The sequence below is a fragment of the Triticum dicoccoides genome, chromosome 4A (assembly GCF_002162155.2).
Source record: "Triticum dicoccoides isolate Atlit2015 ecotype Zavitan chromosome 4A, WEW_v2.0, whole genome shotgun sequence".
NCBI classification, from domain to species: domain Eukaryota; kingdom Viridiplantae; phylum Streptophyta; class Magnoliopsida; order Poales; family Poaceae; genus Triticum; species Triticum dicoccoides.
In genome coordinates this window covers 684,936,624-684,951,476 of record NC_041386.1, presented here as the reverse complement: position 1 = coordinate 684,951,476, position 14,853 = coordinate 684,936,624, and the positions used below count along the sequence as shown (strand labels likewise).

The 14,853-nt window shown below is 46.3% G+C and overlaps 3 protein-coding genes and 1 pseudogene across 3 annotated transcripts; 1 reads left to right on the top strand and 3 right to left on the bottom strand.

The window, feature by feature from the left end:
• Positions 1-873: 873 nt before the first annotated feature.
• LOC119289724 lies at positions 874-1,407 on the bottom strand. Its single transcript, XM_037568971.1, has one exon. The coding sequence runs from the start codon at positions 1,293-1,295 to the stop codon at positions 1,035-1,037; it is 261 nt and encodes an 86-aa protein (XP_037424868.1). The 5' UTR covers positions 1,296-1,407; the 3' UTR covers positions 874-1,034.
• A 2,158-nt stretch (positions 1,408-3,565) lies between these two features.
• LOC119287923 lies at positions 3,566-12,888 on the bottom strand. The gene is made up of 5 exons (XM_037567538.1): positions 12,772-12,888; positions 12,223-12,539; positions 12,101-12,153; positions 7,056-7,203; positions 3,566-4,173 (listed from the first exon to the last, which is right to left on the bottom strand). Exons 2-5 carry the CDS (start codon positions 12,228-12,230, stop codon positions 4,026-4,028), a joined length of 357 nt encoding a protein of 118 aa, XP_037423435.1. The 5' UTR covers positions 12,231-12,539; positions 12,772-12,888; the 3' UTR covers positions 3,566-4,025.
• On the top strand, positions 4,564-11,613 carry LOC119287925 (putative multidrug resistance protein). The gene is made up of 6 exons (XM_037567539.1): positions 4,564-4,779; positions 4,851-4,905; positions 5,026-5,662; positions 5,761-6,301; positions 8,227-9,105; positions 9,195-11,613. Exons 1-6 carry the CDS (start codon positions 4,564-4,566, stop codon positions 10,563-10,565), a joined length of 3,699 nt encoding a protein of 1,232 aa, XP_037423436.1. The 3' UTR covers positions 10,566-11,613.
• On the bottom strand, positions 12,757-14,625 carry LOC119287926 (annotated as a pseudogene).
• Between the last annotated feature and the right edge of the window lie 228 nt (positions 14,626-14,853).

Below are 14,853 nucleotides of genomic sequence, written 5' to 3'. Positions count from 1 at the left end.
GAATTTATATGTAAGTACGTATTTTTACGGGACATCACAGGGTGGAAGAGCTGGGTTTGTTTTGCAGGACCGGCTCTGCAGACTGTTGACCCACATGATTAATATTGGAAGTTGATCTCACATATACAATCTAATCATGGCACATGACTCACACATGTGTGCTAGGGACGTATATTTAGACTCAGAAAACTGGCATGTTTGATCGTGGTTGGTAACATTGCCCAGGAGTCGTACGGATCTTTCCGGAAACAGGTGGAATAATAAAACGCCTGGAAGTGGAGTCTATAAATATGTCCCTATCCTCTAGCCTGAATATGCATTGTGAGCGGCACCACGGAAAAGGCAGAGGAATTAGAGGGTAGACCGCATAGCCCACAATTTCCTAACATACCAGGCATCCCTGCCGCCGAACACTGAGCACGCCGCCGGCCCAGCCATAGCCCAGCGCCCCCGCTCGATCGGACGTCTCGCGCCAGCCATGGTGCACGATGGGGGAGAAGAGGCCCCCGCTGCTGCCACCACCGGCCGGGCTTCGTCCGACGGCGTCGCTGGGCGGCGGCGAGGAGGAAGGCAAGAGGAGAGGGGGTCAGGGTTGGGCGGCTAGGGTTCCCCCTGGTCATTCGCGAGAGCCACGCAGGAGGGGAGGGGGGAGCGTGTCTAATTTTCAGGTAGAGACTGGCGGAAGGCAAGAGACGGAAGAAGATATTCAACATCGTGTTAAGCAGAGCCACACCTCTTAATTGCATTGTTCCTCCGCCAAGTGTGTGCAAGATATATAGTCAGAAACACAGGCTGACTGAATATGATGTGATCTACATAAACTCTGAACCCAAGCTACAAACTGATACTACTAGATATCCACTTTAAGATCCTGTCATTTGTACTGATGCTTATGGACCAGTCGAACAGTACAATACAATCGAATGAACAAAAAAAAACATCACAAGTCCACGTCCGCGTCAAGCATTCTAGTAATTTCTAACTGATCCGAGTTTTTACATACAGCTCAAATTCAATCAAGATAACTAACATGCTTAGTGCATAACCATGGTGTCGAAGCAATTGACGCCGTCGAAGGCAAGCTCGAAAGCAGCGCGCCTTTCGGAAGTGGGCTTGCCAGAGAAGAAACCCTGCTCCTTCTCAGCGTCTGGCTTGTTAGCCACCGCCGGCTCGGTCGCATCGCCGCCACGAGAGACCAGCCTTTTGACCGTGCCGGCGGTGAGCACCGATGTGCCATAGCCGTCTAGCGGCGCCTCACAGAAGACGAGCGTCGTGAAGAACCTCTCCATCGCCATGGATCTCTGATGGATGCTTTGATCAAGCAGTCTGGTACGAACGATTCATTGCTGCTGCTCGTCAAACGAAGGAAGGGATTCTTGTTTGTTTGGTGATCGAGTGGGAAGTTGGGGTTGGGGATTTTACAGGGTCGCATGGTCTTCGGTTCAAACTCGGAAGGTGAGTACGCACGAGCCGGAGTTCTAGAGGATTGCGACCGTGCCGTGTGGAGTTAGATGGCGCGTGCGGACCAGGATACCCGGGTTTGACCTAATCATATAGGTTGGGCGACGTGAGGTTGAGAAGCATATCACCGTTGGATTAGATTTTTCTTTGCTGTTGTATACTGATTTTTCAGTAAGACCATATTTCCACAGCTTTGAATTTTGTGGTGTTAGAAGATTCGGACTTGAACCTCCAAGGGGGTAGGTGCCACGGAAATCCTAACCGTTAGTGTCTAATCAGTCGATCATCCTATGGCTCAGAGCGAACGACGCGAAGTCCATGGAACGGCTCAGATCCGTGGATCCATCGATGGGGGTTAATTTACAGGGGCGGAGCTGCATGGAGGGTCTGTGCCTGCACCAGGATCGAATTTCCCCCCACCAGCGATTATAGCATCAATAATATGCTTAATTGTTGTGCATCAGGTTGCAGAATTGTCGCACGCTAGCATGCTGCCGCCCACCCACTTCGCCTGCATCGCCCTCAATTAACCAAACATAGCCAACAACCGAAACCTGACGTGGCGACGCTGTGCTCTAGCCTCCCGTCGACCTTCCGCAGACCGGTGAAAGGATCAGCCAGCATCATCCACAATCCAAATAAGCCTTTTTTCAAAGAAGAAAAAGAGAAAAAACAGCGAGGGTGGAACTCATTTTTCTAGGCTTCATAATTTTTCAATCTTCTTCTATTTTTATGTGTAATTTGCATTGATGTCTGTTGGTATTTGCCAAATTCATTTTCAGTGCTACTTGCTCATGTATATGCATTGACTTCTATTTGCTGGATAGCCTATACTAGAGGTTAGGTAAAACACTTCTATTCGGTACAATAAACCTCTTCTGTGGATGAATACACAAATAGGTGTGAACATTGGGTTTCTTTGGTTAAAAGAGATCACCCTCCTTTTCTACAGGAGGATTTCCACATGAGTTGTTTCCTTGGAGGTCTAAATTATTATACTCCCTTCATTCCTAATTGTAGTGCGCCCTTTGTTGAGCTGCAATACCAATGCATGCGCTGGCGCATGTCCTTTGGACCATTATACCCCTCCACCAACTCTGTCCAGACCCATGTGCAAAGGGCTCCCGCATGCAGAGGAGGCTGTTTCACGCCCATGTCCAGCCACAGGGCTGTCTTTGTCCAAACAAGCAAGTGGGCACTACCATTCAGAATATGGGCAAAAAACTTGCACACATCATAAAGTGAGGTGAAACGAGGGAGTATCAAACTGATATTTGTGGATAGTGTTGAATATATGGTTGTGCATGTATATTGGGTATCTCGGCCCACCTCCTAGTCTTTGTATAGTTGATATCAAGGCCCACTATGTACTCCATATATACGTGCGTTATGCACCGATCAATACATCGAGTTGCATTGCCAAAACTTTCTTCTCCAACAGATAGAAAGCAACAAGAACTATGGAAACATACTACTCACTCCGTTTCAAAATACTTGTCGTGCTTTTTTTTTAGGGAACTTGTCATGATTTTAGTTCAAGCACTACGACAAGTACTTTGAAATGGAGGGAGTAGCATGCAAAATTTTATGTATGCAAAAGCGAGTACTGGCTCTTCGAACACACTTAGACACACACCTTATTCGCATATTGCAGCAACACCTGAACATGCACGTCGTATCCAACAAAACATTGATAGAAACAAGCCACTAGATAGTCTTAATACTCTAGAGAACCAATAGCAGACAACATAGATGCAATCTTGGAAAGTCTTCTCATATTCTGCAAGAGTTTGAAGAGGAAACTGACACACCTGCTGAAGAACTGCTGTAGTTGCTAGAGAGCAACTATATCACACATCCTCTAACAGGCTAACACTCCAGATAAAAAGCAGCCTGCACACCACTGTTTTGAGCATTCAGTTCATGCATTAGAAGGCACACTTGGCCCTTCTTATCATGTAGTACAATTAACAAAATATGGTACACAATCACAACCCTTGTATCATACAAATATAGAATATAATGCAAACAAACTAATAAAACAGTGTAATGCAAACGAATCCCCATGAGAGAATGAATTCCTATTAATAGTATGGTGCCTTGATGATATACAAAGAATGCAAAAGCTAACTTCGCCAGAACAAAAAATGCATCTGCGGTTGCAAAATCATTGTCATCTAGAAATTATTCCATAACAATAATTATTCCGTATTGCATAAATAGAGACATGAATTGAAGCTTTGATCACGAGAGGTCCAAGGATAGTGTCTCGTGATGAACGTTTTAGTGTCCAAGCATGTTTCCATAATTAGCGGACATACAAGGACGCCGCAGCCACAGAGCGCATGATACTGGAGATGCGTCATCCATGCATTCTCTCGACCGCATCTACACATCGTACTCAAATAATCTCAGGATGATAGTCAACCTTCCTCGGATCCTCTCGCTGTTTGCACCAATCCATGGCTGCATGTGGTTTTGCCTCCCTGCCTGCGAATCTTGATTGGAAGTCCAAACCACATTACCTTGGACAGGCACTACCTCCTGTGGCATTTGAGGCATCATCATCTTGTTGGAGCATGCGGGATATCATGGATGGAAAGCGGCAGGTTGGCCGGCTGCCGCTTGTGGATGGAGCCAAGGAAAGCATCAGGGTTTCTTTCTTGTTTCTTAGGAGATGGCATCCAAGCTGAACCACTGGCCCTGCAGTTACTATCGGTATACTGACAAAAATAGTGACATTAAAAACAGTAAAATTTAGTCACCTAGTGCCTCCCACAGCGATCACAACTCCTCGGTTGTAGTATAGAAACACCAATAATAGTTCAAATTTACTACGGCTACTAGAGTAATAATGATGGTCCTAGTATTTATACGCAGACATTATATATATGCGGACGGCAAGTCGTTAGGTGGACTGCTTACTTTGTACTAACTACTAACTAATGTGCTATTGCAATCATTCACCAAAGCTTCAAATTTATAATTTGGACGGCTCTTGATGTACTAACTATCAAGTAAATAACTCTGCTGCGGCTCGATCAACAGAAAGAAAGCAAGCCAAACTAGGTAGCGAGCTAGGGGCTGGCAGGTTCACGCAGCATGGGTGGCGTAGCAGGCGCCAAGAAGGCGGCGGTCATGTCAGTGTTCATGCACGCGGATGCCATGGACATGGCGCTGATGGCGGTGGGCCTGGTGGGCGCCATCGGCGATGGCTTATCGACACCGGTGAAGCTGCTCATCACCGGCTTCATCATCAACGACCTCGGCAACAGCGGCACGGAACACCTCCAGGAGTTGAGCTCCAAGATGGACGAGGTACGCATAAACAAATTCTACACACCTGTGCCCATTGTTAAACCGTAGCAGCTTTGACCAGTAATGAACAGAATGCGAGGAACCTTGTCTTCTTGGCGTTGGGCAGCTGGGTCATGGCGTTCCTAGGTGAGTGACAGAGTGTGAGTGTGAGACTGAGAATATTTCATTTTATTTGGATGCTGGCGGAGCAAAATCAGTAATCAGTAACTATACTATACATGTGAATGTGATGTGTGTGCACGGCAGAGGGGTATTGCTGGTCACGGACGGCGGAGCGGCAGGCGTCGCGGATGCGTGCACGCTACCTGGCAGCGGTGCTCCGGCAGGACGTGGAGTACTTTGACCTCAAGGTGGGGTCGACAGCGGACGTGATCGCCAGCGTCTCCAACGACAGCCTGGTGGTGCAGGATGTGCTGAGCGAGAAGGTGCCCAACCTGGTGATGAACGCCGCCACCTTCGTTGGCAGCTACGCTGCCGGCTTTGCGCTAGTGTGGCAGCTAACCCTGGTGACGCTGCCTTCGATCCTGCTCCTCGTCGTCCCGGGGTTCATGTACGGCCGCATCCTCATGGGCCTCGCACGCCGGATCAGGGAGCAGTACACGCGCCCGGGTGCCATCGCCGAACAGGCTATCTCGTCCGTGCGCACCGTGTGCTCCTTCGCCGCGGAGCGTGCCACCATGGTGCAGTTCTCGGCGGCGCTCGGGGAGTCGGCGCGACTAGGGATCAAACAAGGGCTCGCCAAGGGCATCACCATCGGCAGCAACGGCGTCACCTTTGCCATCTGGGCCTTCAGCGTTTGGTACGGCAGCCGCCTCGTCATGTACCATGGCTACCAGGGCGGCACCGTCTCCGCGGTCTCCGCCGCTGCCGTCGTCGGTGGCCTGTACGTAACACTAATAATTACTTAAGTATTAGTCGTTGTTTCCAAGTCCATGACTCCATGGTAGCTGCTGCCGCCGTTAACGACCAAGAATGAAGCAGGGCACTCGGGTCGGGGTTGTCGAACCTCAAGTACCTGTCGGAGGCGAGCGCGGCGGGGGAGAGGGTGCTGGAGGTGATCAGGCGGGTGCCCAAGATCGACTCGGGCAGCGACGCGGGGGAGGAACTTCTCAACGTTGCCGGTGAGGTGGAGTTCAAGAACGTGGAGTTCTGCTACCCATCGCGGCCAGAGAGCCCCATCTTCGCCAACTTCAGCCTGCGCGTGCCGGCAGGTTGCACGGCGGCGCTTGTAGGCAGCAGCGGGTCCGGCAAGTCCACAGTGGTGGCACTGCTAGAGAGGTTCTATGACCCGTCGGCCGGCGAGGTGGCGCTGGACGGCGTGGACATCCGGCGGCTGCGGCTCAAGTGGCTGCGCGCGCAGATGGGGCTTGTTAGCCAGGAGCCGGCGCTCTTCGCTACGACCATCATGGAGAACATACTAGTTGGCAAAGAGGACGCCACGCCGGAGGAGGTCACCACCGCCACCAAGGCCGCCAATGCACATAACTTCATCTCCCAGCTGCCTCAAGGGTACGACACTCAGGTAAATAATTTACTGGGCACTGATCACAATCTATAGTTATTTCATCTTTGCAGGCCGTTGTCTCACTATACTATTTCCTCGCGTTCAGGCTATAAAATTTCCAGATCCAATTCGCACAAAAGAAAAAATGTTCTATTAGTGCAGATGGTTGTGCTTTCTTCTCTGCTGGCTTTGGTCTTCTTTTGGAAGGTTCTCAATTCGTCCAATCCTCATATTTTCCAAAGAAAAAGGGTTTTTCCTTTAAATGTTGCAAGTCTTCTTAAATTTCACACTGAAATCCGGAGAAATGGGCAAAACAACAGCTAGCCGTAAAATACTAAAAAAATCTTATCACCACACTGCAAAAATATTAATACTACTGAAACATGATACAAAATATACACATCAGGTGTGGACCCTTGGAGAGTTTTTTTTTCTCAGATGCTATTCGACCTAGATGTTTTTTAGACATACGGTTTGATCTAGGTACGTATGGGTTTTACGCCGGTCCCTTCAGCACCAATCCACTGGTCAATTTTACCGTGTATGTACTGCCACAGTGTGTACATGATGCACGGTCCACCACTTCCTTGGCATACAATCATCTATATCTCCCATGGTTAGCCATCCACCAGCCATGGATCTGGCGGAAGGTGGCTGGGGGAATTTCGCATCCAGTGGGCCATGTGTTCAATAACGAGATTCGATCTAGACGTGATTTTTTTTGAGAAAAAATCAAACTAGATGGGCTGAATTTTACGGGGATGGTTTGTACCTTACAATCTCATGAAGTTCGATGCAGGTTGCTTCGCAGCACAGAAGATCATTGGTGTGGTGGTCATCCAAGTGAGAGGGTTTTGGCTTTATAGATCTAGGCTTCCAAGCCATCTCCTCCTCATGGTGCGTCCTGGTGGAGCTTCGTCCTAATAACATGTTAAGACTATGGTGAAACACACACGGATAGTAGATGTGAAACATAGAAAAAAGGGACATAATGGGACACACAATACGTAGTCATGCCTTTTTTTGCATTATTATTTAATTTCTGGATAGAATAGTTGTGTACAAGTTTGAGCGCTACCTACAGGTGCCCTGCCAGACATGGCGAAGAGTGCACTACCTCTGACTTGGCAAATGGAGGCCTCTTAGAAGGGTTGTAACAAACTTCTATCTTTTCAATGCAAAGAAACGAAAAAGTCTTTTGTGTTTTCTTGAAGAAAAAGAAAAAATATGGGAAAACCCCTGCTAGGATCAGTTCATAACAGTTTTTAACTATTTATACAGACCCAACACAATGATTATGAAAAGCTCATGCACATATGAGGAAATATATTACCATTTGACACCACATGGTAGAATAATTGCTTCAGAAAAACAAATAATCAGCCAAAAAATTGATAAAACAAACCTGATTTCATACTTGAAATGACTCGGTTTCCAGTATGAGAATAAAGATTTGCTGCCAATACCTTTTATATTTATCAACACAAGTTGTTGGCTTATTCCTTGCCACATATTACTTTTAACTGCCATTTGCAGTTTTGTGTTCCATTTTCTAGGCAAAGTATGTAGGGAGGGTAATTTTACATGGATGGATGAATAGGATAACCCATATGACTACAATGAGCTAAATGGTAAAGATAAACTAAGAAGTGGCAACGATGGATGTTTATAGTCAATCAAGGATACGCCATAGCCGCATGGCAACAATTAACAGACTAGAGCACACATGTCACTTCTGCATCAGTATATTTTACTATTGTTCTGCATGACTATCACACAGACTGGTAGACATATCTTCTAAAATAGTGTTAGCTCATGAAGAAACTAGTTCATCTTAAGCTATTCATTTTTTCCCCAAAACATCCTTATTCTGTGAAGTTGTGAACTAAGTTGTGGTTCATACTCCGATCGTTTGATATTAACCATATACCAAATGAAAACAGGTGGGTGAGCGTGGTGTCCAAATGTCTGGAGGGCAGAAGCAGAGGATTGCTATAGCCAGAGCAATCCTAAAGTCACCCAAGATCCTCCTCCTTGATGAAGCCACCAGTGCGTTGGATACAGAGTCAGAGCGTGTCGTACAGGAGGCACTCGACCTGGCTTCCTTGGGTCGGACGACTTTCGTCATTGCCCATCGCCTCTCCACTATCCGCAATGCTGGCATGATTGCTGTCATGCAGCATGGTGAGGTCAAGGAGCTAGGCTCCCACGACGAGCTCATTGCTGATGAGAATGGCCTCTACTCATCGCTTGTTCGCCTTCAGCAGACTAGAGACTCAAATGAGGTTGATGAGGTTAGTGGAGCTGGCAGTACTTCCGTTGTGAGGCAGTCCAGCAGCCACGACATCAGCAGGAGATTCTCCTTGGCTAGCAGATCCAGTTCAGACGGGTCAGTAGGTAATGCTGACAGCATTGAGGAGCCAAAGCTTCCTCCGCCATCCTTCAGAAGGCTGCTCATGCTTAACGCACCAGAGTGGAGGCAGGCGCTTATGGGAAGCTTGAGTGCAGTTGTGTATGGAGGCATCCAACCTGCTTATGCATACGCCATGGGAAACATGATATCGGTCTATTTCTTGACAGATCACGACGAGATCAAGGACAAAACAAGAAAGTATGCACTCACCTTCATCGCTCTTGCGGTGCTCTCGTTCTTGCTCAATATTGGACAACATTACAACTTCTGTGCCATGGGAGAATACCTCACCAAGAGGGTCAGGGAACAGATGCTCAGGAAAATCCTCACTTTCGAGATCGGATGGTTCGACCGCGATGAGAACTCCAGTGGTGCCATATGCTCACAGCTTGCCAAGGATGCCAACGTTGTAAGTAGAAGACAACAAAATTAAGCATGTTGATACATGAAAGGAAATTTATCCAGCTAACCTAGCATAATATGCTCTTTTTTGCATAGGTGAGGTCTCTAGTGGGTGACCGGATGGCGCTGGTGACCCAGACAATATCTTCTGTGCTTATCGCTTGCACCCTGGGTCTGGTCATTGCCTGGCGTCTGGCCCTTGTCATGATAGCAGCGCAGCCTCTCATCATCGTCTGCTTCTATGCTCGTACTGTCTTATTGAAGAGAATGTCCAAGAAGTCAATACAGGCACAATCCGAAAGTAGCAAGCTAGCTGCTGAGTCCGTCTCCAACCTCCGTACCATAACGGCCTTCTCATCCCAAGAGCGCATCTTAGGCCTCTTCAACCATGCACAGAATGGACCGCGGAAGGAAAGCATCCGTCAATCATGGATTGCAGGACTCGGCCTTGGCACTTCCATGGGCCTGATGACATGCACATGGGCCCTAGCCTTCTGGTATGGTGGCAGGCTCATGGCTGAGCACCGCATTGCCACCAACGAACTCCTTCAGACCTACATGATTCTGATAAGCACAGGGCGTGTGATTGCTGATGCAGGTAGCATGACAACAGACCTAGCTAAGGGTGCTGATGCAGTTGCTTCAGTATTTGCTATCCTTGACCGGGTAACAACCATTGACCCAGACAACCCCGAGGGATACAAGCCGGAGAAGCCCAAAGGTGAGGTGGACATCACAGAAGTCGACTTTGCATACCCTTCAAGGCCAAATGTGATCATCTTCAAAGGATTCTCATTAAGCATCCAACCAGGCAAGTCAACAGCACTGGTTGGGCAAAGTGGCTCTGGAAAGTCAACCATCATTGCACTTATAGAGCGATTCTATGACCCTCTAAGGGGAATGGTGAAAATTGATGGCAGGGACATCAAAACATATAATCTTCAAGCCCTGCGGCGGCACATTGGCCTGGTCAGCCAGGAGCCAACACTATTTGCAGGAACAATCCGGGAGAACATTGTGTATGGCATAGAAACGACAAGTGAGGACGAAATTGAGAATGCCGCAAGGTCTGCGAATGCACACGAATTCATCAGCAACCTCGCGGATGGATATGGTACATGGTGTGGCGAGAGAGGTGTTCAGCTCTCAGGAGGGCAGAAGCAACGCATTGCAGTGGCCCGTGCCATCTTGAAGAACCCAGTAATCTTGCTACTGGATGAGGCTACAAGTGCATTGGACAGCCAGTCCGAAAAGGTTGTACAGGAAGCACTTGAGAGAGTGATGGTCAGCAGGACAAGTTTGGTCGTGGCACACAGGCTCAGCACAATCCAAAACTGTGACCTTATTGCCGTGCTTGACAAAGGAATTATTGTGGAAAAGGGCACACACTCGTCCCTCATGTCAAAGGGTTCCTCGGGAACATATTATAACTTAGTTAGTTTGCAACAAGGGGGCGACCAACACTAAGTATTTGCATGATCTACCATACATCAGTCTTTCTCAAAATTTTACCTTTTTTAGATCTTTTCGAATTAGAACTGCAAGCAAGAATGATAAACAGATCACTGTAAGCTATTTTTCCTCCCGTTGTTGTATCCGTATATACAAGTAGTGCTGTTCCTGTAGTTTATTCATATAACTACTGGATATGTATTGTAGTGATGCAAGCTATATATTCTTTTGTCATCTATTTATTTGAAACCACTACACGCAGATTAGTACCAACATGAGCTAAGCATCAAAAAGCACAAGTAGCAGAACAAACATTAACTAAGTAGTATTATATCATGACCCAGTTGTGGAGGATTGGCAACAAATGCAAGGAAAAGTAAATAATGACGTCTACATTTTGTAGGGCAGGGCGGCAATAACACGAAAAAACAAATAAGAATGGATCAGAGACCCTTTTTTCCAAGTATGTGCGTGTAATTTTCCTATGTTAATACGAAGATGTTAGAAATTGAGTAATTATTATGGGAGTGGTTAAGAGTTTCATGTCTGATACCAACACTTGGAACAAAGCATGTGCGAATTCAGTGTGGAGTCTATGTGAGTTTGAGCTTGTAAACTTCATAAAACCACTGACTTTAACGTGACTTTACTTTCCAACTTGGTAGTAACATTAAATGCATGAAAAGAGATTAGAGTAAAATGCAAATGGGCAGTGCCAGAGATAGAGTAAAATGCAAGTGTACTTTCTTATCAAACCTGGCAACTTGGTAGTATCATTAAATGTTTGTTTGTGTTCCCATCAAACCTGGCTTGAACCTTTGCTAAGCCCTGCATCTCAGTATATAATGCACACACTTGTTAGCATCGACGACTCGTGTCATTTTATGCAATCACTAGAAAATGGTCAATCCCCACTAAAAATGGTCAATTTTCTCAACAAAGCGTTAGGCCATTAGTGGAAAAACGAAATAAATGTCTAGAGGAGAGAGTTGTTAAGAGATTAAACATGAGATGTGTTATGTTTGTCTCATTACTCTGGTTAGTTAGCGGAATTAACAAGAGATTAATGAAGCGATGACAATCAAAGTTATGATGAAGGATCCAAATATTCTACATGAAAGAATTCCCTCTCAATTCTGTAGTCTGCAGCGGTGGATTTGTAGGACTTCACCGATGATCCTCTTCATCCATTTGTAGCAAGTGTTTCGAAATGGTGTGCTTCTCATAGTTGTGTCTGCATGTTTTGACTCCAGCACAGGAGGCACAGAGTGGTGTCGTCACCATTGGAGATGATCTTGGCATCAGCAGCTCGTGACGTTCCATGGGCTACGACTTGGCTTTTCCTGCTTTCCCAACCAAAACTTTATATTTTTGAACTAACCATACATAAGATTTTGGTATTTCAACTTGTTATCACATCAAGGGTGGTGCCCAACCGGATTAACAGGAATCGCTAAATCAGAGAACCCAATAACAATAAAAAAACAAGGGTACAGGGTTCATGAGAGAAATATAAACTGTATATACAAAATAATCAAGGTAATCATCACCTTCACAAGTATTATCATTCATCACACCAGAATTGGCTTCAAAATTCTGTTTGCTGAAAGACGAAAACAGACATTATGTTATATACACACTATGAAAGGAAGGGCTTTCATGGTGGCACAACCTTTTCATTTAATGCAAATAAGTAGCAACAAATAGAGCCCTGTGACGCCGTTGGACCTCCTGGGCTCCCCTGCCCAACCAGCAAAAAAGATCAGGCGCCCTGGAGCTGCGACCGCTGGTGTGTGGGAGATGAAGATCTCACAGCCACTGGAGGAAGCCAAGCAAGACAGCTGCGCCGCACTGGGAATCCCAGACTGAGTCTGGATTGCCCACTGTAATAGCTCATTTGCTGGCCTGGGACTGTAATTTTGTACACCTGTTTTTGCCTTTCTTGCTTTGCTGAACTTGCACTCCCGAAGCTGCTGTTTCCTGCAAACTCTGGTTTCGTTATTAATAATGGAACCGGGGGGGGCGTTAGCCCTCCTACTTTTCTAAAAAAAAATTGATAGAGAAACACAATCAAGTATTACATAGTAGATTGAGTTGCACAACCAGATTTCTAGTAACAAAACAACAATTTCAGTGTTGCAAGCAAACTATATTTGCCATAGTGCAGCGTGTCCTGGTTGCAATCAAACCCTGACTATGGCAGGCTTTACTTAGTTTTCACCTTTTCGCTTTGATGAATTGCTGTGCAGATCTTCTTCCAGCTCCTTGTCGCGATGAGTGTTGGTATCACGACCCATGAACTGTTCGCGCCGATGAAATATGCCCAGAACTAGAATGAACTGGCCCAGAAGTTGAAGCCATCCAAGTAGGCAGTAATGAAGTAGACCGAGCATCCATAGAGCTGACCCAGACATACAGCAAACTGGAGGATATGGTTGTAGGACCTCCGAGATGCGATAGCATAGCTACAAGCAACAAACTTGTGGTAAGATAAGATAAAAGATACATAAAAAAAATTATAACAGCCGTTGACTAAAATTTCATACTACCTATGTGGGCTACGGACTTCTACTAGGCACGAAGAAACTGAGCTTGCCGTTTTTACAATTAAGTTACTACTGGAATACTTAACTAGAAATAAGTTCCTGCTGAAATATTTCACTACAGGCGTCAAGCTGATATTCGCCAGACCTCTGGAAAGTTCACTACAAATAGTGCTACTGCCTTGTGTAGTTGTGTTTCTATGCTTTGTAATGGAGTCGATTTAGTTTGTGAGAATTTTTTTTAAAAAGGAACTAGATTCTCTGTTTACACAGTTAATTACCAAACATTTATTCTAGATTTATTGAATATAACTATTGTCTGGGAAGAACATCAATCTGTAAAACGAACATACTTATATTAATAGGAATACTAAGTTGACAGGGCTTATATCCTGTTTAGATATAGTCGAAAACACTCAAAACATCATGATGTGTGTTCATTCAAAGCTAGCAAACGTATCCACAAGGTAGCAACATGGAAAAACACCTCATTTATTAACGAATTTTGCAATACGTGCGCATTGCATTATGTTATCGATCCAGCCTCTTAACATGTGAATACAACAGTAATGTTCAATACCAAATTATAAACATTCATGAATGTCAATTTAGAAGTTAATGCTCTGTTGTGGAGGTCAGTCTTTCATCTGAGTGAAAGCAGAGTGAAAGCAAGGGCGTAAGCCTTAACACCATTGCAGAACCATGTTTGACAACTGAACTTCACTACCAGTTTGAAGGCAGAAGGTAACTACAGAGAGTGACCCAGAATCAGAAATATGCAGTCCAGATATCAGTACATCGCATGACACTCTACGGAATCAGACTCTACAACACAATTCTGCATAAGAAGGCCCTCGATTAGGTCGCACTGTCTGAATATGCAGGATGACAAGACATACACTGCAAGCACCGAAGCAGGGCCTTCCAGCACGGCCGTGACCCCTTCGACGGTGATGGTGGCCGTGTCCCTGGCGACGTATCTGGAGTCGCCTTTGCTGTACTCCTTCCTTGAACAACAATGGCAGCATATTCAGACAGTGCGACCTCAAATCTCCACCAGGACTAATTTTGGGCTGAACTAATTAGGATACTAATACAGCGATGCAGCAGAGGTCGGCGGCGACTTACAGACTTCATCGAAGTAATTGGGGCTGCCCTTGGCGAAGAAATTGGGGGCGAAGACGAAGGGGCCCTCGATGAGGATGTGGGTGAGCCCGGTGAACGCCCACCAGCACAAGAGCACGTGGTCGGCCTTGGATATCCGGCCGTATCTCCCTGCCACGAGGAGAACCAGGATCTGGAGAGGGAGGTGGGAGAAAGGATGGGGCTGGGAAGAGAGGGGTTTGACTGGACTGTACCGGAGATGAGCCAGACGGAGAGGAGGAAAAAGAGGGACGCGCCGAGGTAGCTGGGAGAGGCGCAGCGGCACGTAGCCCGTGAGGTCGAGCCCCGCCGGCGCGTATGGGTGGGCGCTCATGGCGGCCGCCGCCGGCTCGATCCGGTGCTGGAGATTGGAGATGGAGGTACACGAAGTAGTAGTCAACTTTTTTTAGACAAAAGTCAGTAGTCAACGATACTGCGATGCATATTTCCAGTAGCCAGCTGGGCTGTTGGAGCACCGTCCGATCTGATCTGAGAAGAGAAGAAGGAAAAATGAAAAAGAGAAGAGGCGTGATGAATGCCAGAATAGGTAACACTTCCATCGTTTCTAAATATGAATCTTTTTAGAGTTTTTAATATTGACTACATACGGATGTATA

Excerpts from the sequence above, each read along its gene's own strand:
- LOC119289724 (XM_037568971.1), bottom strand. The coding sequence starts at position 1,295 with ATGGCGATGGAGAGGTTCTTCACGACGCTCGTCTTCTGTGAGGCGCCG.
- LOC119287925 (XM_037567539.1), top strand. The coding sequence starts at position 4,564 with ATGGGTGGCGTAGCAGGCGCCAAGAAGGCGGCGGTCATGTCAGTGTTC. Across the intron at positions 5,663-5,760 it reads GCTGCCGTCGTCGGTGGCCT|GGCACTCGGGTCGGGGTTGT; the intron begins GTACGTAACACT and ends AGAATGAAGCAG. Across the intron at positions 9,106-9,194 it reads TTGCCAAGGATGCCAACGTT|GTGAGGTCTCTAGTGGGTGA; the intron begins GTAAGTAGAAGA and ends TTTTTTGCATAG.
- LOC119287923 (XM_037567538.1), bottom strand. Across the intron at positions 7,204-12,100 it reads GAATGATAATACTTGTGAAG|GACGAAGCTCCACCAGGACG; the intron begins GTGATGATTACC and ends ACATGTTATTAG. Across the intron at positions 4,174-7,055 it reads GAACTTCATGAGATTGTAAG|TAACTGCAGGGCCAGTGGTT; the intron begins GTACAAACCATC and ends GTATACCGATAG.